General features: G+C 39.6%; 1 protein-coding gene across 1 annotated transcript in view; it reads left to right on the forward strand.

Moving 5' to 3' along the window:
- The window catches only part of Zrsr2 (zinc finger CCCH-type, RNA binding motif and serine/arginine rich 2), a 25,534-nt gene that overhangs the window by 20,213 nt on the left and 1,427 nt on the right, over positions 1-3,894 (forward strand). The window contains exons 9-11 of the mRNA XM_033760427.1: positions 273-328; positions 1,290-1,399; positions 3,494-3,890. Of these exons, the coding sequence (XP_033616318.1) occupies positions 273-328; positions 1,290-1,399; positions 3,494-3,890 (563 nt within the window). The remainder of the gene's footprint in view (positions 1-272; positions 329-1,289; positions 1,400-3,493; positions 3,891-3,894) is intronic.

Here is a 3,894-nt window from a genome sequence, read left to right on the forward strand (position 1 = left end):
CATTCTCTGTTTTTATGCCTGTGAAACATTTCATATTTCTGGGAAAAAAGACAGACTTGGATCAACAGAGATCAGATAATTAGGGCCTACAGTGCCATTATGTGCTGAAGTAGTTGTGCTTAGACACAAGAGTTGGCGAGTATATCTCTTTTGGAGTCCTCGATTGGTAATTAATTACTTTGGGGAATGTTAGCCTGGACAAAGAGCATTTGTTGACTGAGTAGTTTCTTTTTAAAATTTTTCTAATGATAACATTCTTCATTGTTCCTTAGGTTAGCTGCAACTTGGAACCTCATCTGAGGGGCAATGTCTATGTTCAGTACCAGTCGTAAGTATTGTGCACATAAATGTCTTCGTGTTTTGTCATAGTATAATTTTTTGTTTTTGTTGATGTCTGGGAATTTTCTACTGAATATATAGTTTTCATAGTCATAGCATTTTTCAAAACTAAACATTAAGAGCTGATAATAGCAACAAAGAAGGGATTTGAAAAGAATACATTTGTGTTTCATTCTTTGTGGATAGTACTAGTTTTAAATCTTTTACAGTATGGTTGTCTTATGTATGTACTTTTTTTATTCTTTTCGTTTGTTTGTTTGTTTTGATTTTTTTTGAGACAGGGTCTCACTATGTAGTTCAGACTGCCATGGAGCTCACTGTGTAGCCCAGGCTGGTCTTGAACTTGCAGCGATCCTCCTGCCTCAGCCTGTCAAGTGCTGGGATTACAGGTGTACATCATCACGCCCGGTTTGTACTTTTAATAATAAAATACAAGCTGAAAATGGGTAACTAGAACAGACAAGATGAAATCTAAAGAGCCAGAGATTGAAGCCTAGCATAATGTTAGTGTGCATTTGCCCAGCTAGGAGAGTGGCTACTGTATCACTTCTGCTTGTCTTGCTGTTTGCCCAATCACACCATGGCTAATGGGTTCAATTAACCATTGTAATATAGAGCACAGCAGACCTAGCTGAGAACGCAAAGGTGCTAACAATGGAAAATACTTCTGTAATTTTAATGGTCCAGTCTTGGATTAAGAAAATTTGATTCAAGCCAATTTCCATGGATTCAAACCTCTCAGAGGGTTAGTAAAAAAGGTTCCTGAGTAAATTGTGAGCTGCAGGAGCCTCAATGCTCTAATAAGGATTCCTAGGCAGTACAAAAACAGAGAACTTCGTGGTCCTACAGTACATGAAAAAAGGGATTAATTAATAATAGGGTTAATCTACCTTAATAGTGTAACTCTAATGAGTTACTGTAAATCACATCCTTTGAGTTTTGTTTTAAAGGGAAGAAGAATGCCAAGCAGCCCTTTCTCTGTTTAATGGACGATGGTATGCAGGAAGACAGCTTCAGTGTGAATTTTGCCCAGTGACCCGGTGGAAAATGGCAATTTGTGGTAATGATTTTTCCCCAATTGTCCCACTGTTCTATAAAGGGATATGCTAGGGGTGGGGGGCAGTCTTTTATGGAGTGTGGCATAGCTTTTGCTTTATGCAGATGAGCAGAGATATTATGTATGTAAAGGACACTACAGTTAGGATCTGTAACAGACGTTATGGGTCACTTTATAGCTGAAGTAACTAAGGTCACAATATATCAGTGACAGGGCTAGAATTTCAGTCTTTTGATCTTCAATCCAAGGTGCTTGTCTGACAGTTCAGGAAGCCTGAGAAGCATCTTTAGGCAGCCTCGTTGTACTTGTTGCAGTTTCAGATGTGTCTTCTGTTCACTGGCTATCTGCACTTTGAGTTGTGTATTCCATCCTTGTCCCTAAGGAATCTTCCACCGTCGTTGCTATGACAAACATTACCTGTAGATGGCGCTTCCCATCTCATTTGATTTTGTGCCCATGGTCCCATAGGATCAGTTAAGTGTGCATTTGCTGTGTTCAGTTAGACTGGCTCATTGGACAGTGGCAGCCGAACCAGGGAATGATTCAGCACTGTGTGGAGAGCAGTCAGCAGCTTCAAAGGCCTAGTCATTCTCTGATTTCTAAGTGGCCTTGGCCAAAGCAGTGTGGAAGTCCCCAGGTGAACAGTTAATGCCTCAGGGTACATTTGTGCTTCCTTTTACTTGTATTTCTTTGCTCTATACTCTCACCTGTGATAATGTTTTAGTAAAAAATATAATTTATAAAGTCTGAATCTTTAGTAGCTTTGTCTTAATGGATGCTGTCCTTTAAAAACCATTTTTTATGAAGGGTGAAAAAAGATTTTAGAATTCCTTGGCTTAAGAAAACCATAAAAATCCTTACATCCTAAGTTTAAAGGCTCAGGAGATGAAAGAGATGGAATTGTTTTAGCCACAGAGGCAGTTACTTGTGTTATTCCTGGGATCTAGACAGTGATTTCAGTGAGGTACTTTAGAGTATGGCTTGGACTGCCTCAAAACAGGACACTTGTTTTTTAACCACAGCTTTGTTAGGCTCACTGATTAACGATGTTGAACATCTTTCTATGTTCTTGTTATTGGCCAATTGTATATATCATTTTTGGAGAGATGTCTGTTCAGATCCTTGATCCATTTTTACTTTGGCTTTTTTATTGAGTCTTTAGAGTTCTTGACTTATTCTGCGTACAAGTACCTGATCACAGTATGAGCTACAAACTTTTCCCCTTTTTGTGTGCTTTACTTTGTGTCCTTTGAAGCACAAAAGGTTTTGTGGGGCTTTGGGGGGGGCTTGTGCTTTGTGCTTTTGTTGTCCTATCTAAGCCTCTGTTGCTTACCCAGGTTCGCAGATATTTACCTGTAGTATATTTTCTTCAGTTGATTGCATCTCTTATATTTAGGTCTTTGATACAGTTTGAGTTAATATGTGTATAGTGTGTGGTGTAGAGATAGTTCATTTTTAACTGTTTCACATGTTTAGAGAATTTGCTGGGGTTTTTTTTTTGTTTTGTTTTTGTTTGATTACCCCCAAAAGATTATAACTACTCAAAAAGATCTGAATAGTTCAAATAGATTTAGCTTGACAAGAATCTTCTCTATTAAAAGCACTTTGTGAATTTAAGGCCAGTGTTTATCATCTTGTTCTTAAAATGTAAAGAAAATGTAGCATCCTCTACCTATGTTGGCCTTCTCTTTTGACCAGTAGTTCTGTCCTGCCATTACCATGTCCTCAAAGCAGGTAGCCACATGGACCCTGAGGCCTGATTCTTTAATTTTTAATAATGAATGAAAATGGTCAGATAGCGGATGGTGATGCCATAGGAAACATAATGTGATCACTATGTTTTCTTTTGCGCTCTGAGCTACAATAGGGACATGGGATATTCTGGTTAATGAAAATTTCAAATTTATTACCTTTCTGAGTGTCATTAGAGCATTTGAATATTTTTGGAATTCTGGGAACCGCACTATTACTTCAATTTATGTAAGCCCCTTTTTAATTAATAAGGGAAACCTATCCAACATGAGAAGTACACCTTTGTAAAAGGGTGTCATCTTCCAAACACACAATACTGACTGTTGTTTCATCACTGCCGTGCAGGTTTATTTGAAATACAACAGTGTCCAAGAGGAAAACACTGTAACTTTCTCCATGTGTTCAGAAATCCCAACAATGAATTTTGGGAAGCAAATAGAGACCTCTACCTGTCTCCAGATCGGACTGGCTCTTCCTTTGGTAAGAATTTAGACAGGAGGGAAAGGGTGGGCTACCACAATGATTACCATAGCAGGCCCCGGAGGAGGAGAAGCCCTGGTCCAGACCACTCCAAGAGAAATGGGGAGTCCGAGCAGAAGAGGAAGAGTAGTCACAGAGGGAAGAAATCGCACAAACACGCAAGAAGTCGTGAGAGGCACAGTTCCCGAAGTAGAGGAAGGAAAAGGAACCACAGCCGCGGCCGGGGCAGCCAGAGCAGCCAGAGCCAGATCCACAGGGGCCGCCGG

This window comes from Fukomys damarensis, unplaced genomic scaffold (genome assembly GCF_012274545.1).
Source record: "Fukomys damarensis isolate Sample0158 unplaced genomic scaffold, DMR_v1.0_HiC HiC_scaffold_39, whole genome shotgun sequence".
Taxonomy (NCBI): Eukaryota; Metazoa; Chordata; class Mammalia; order Rodentia; family Bathyergidae; genus Fukomys; species Fukomys damarensis.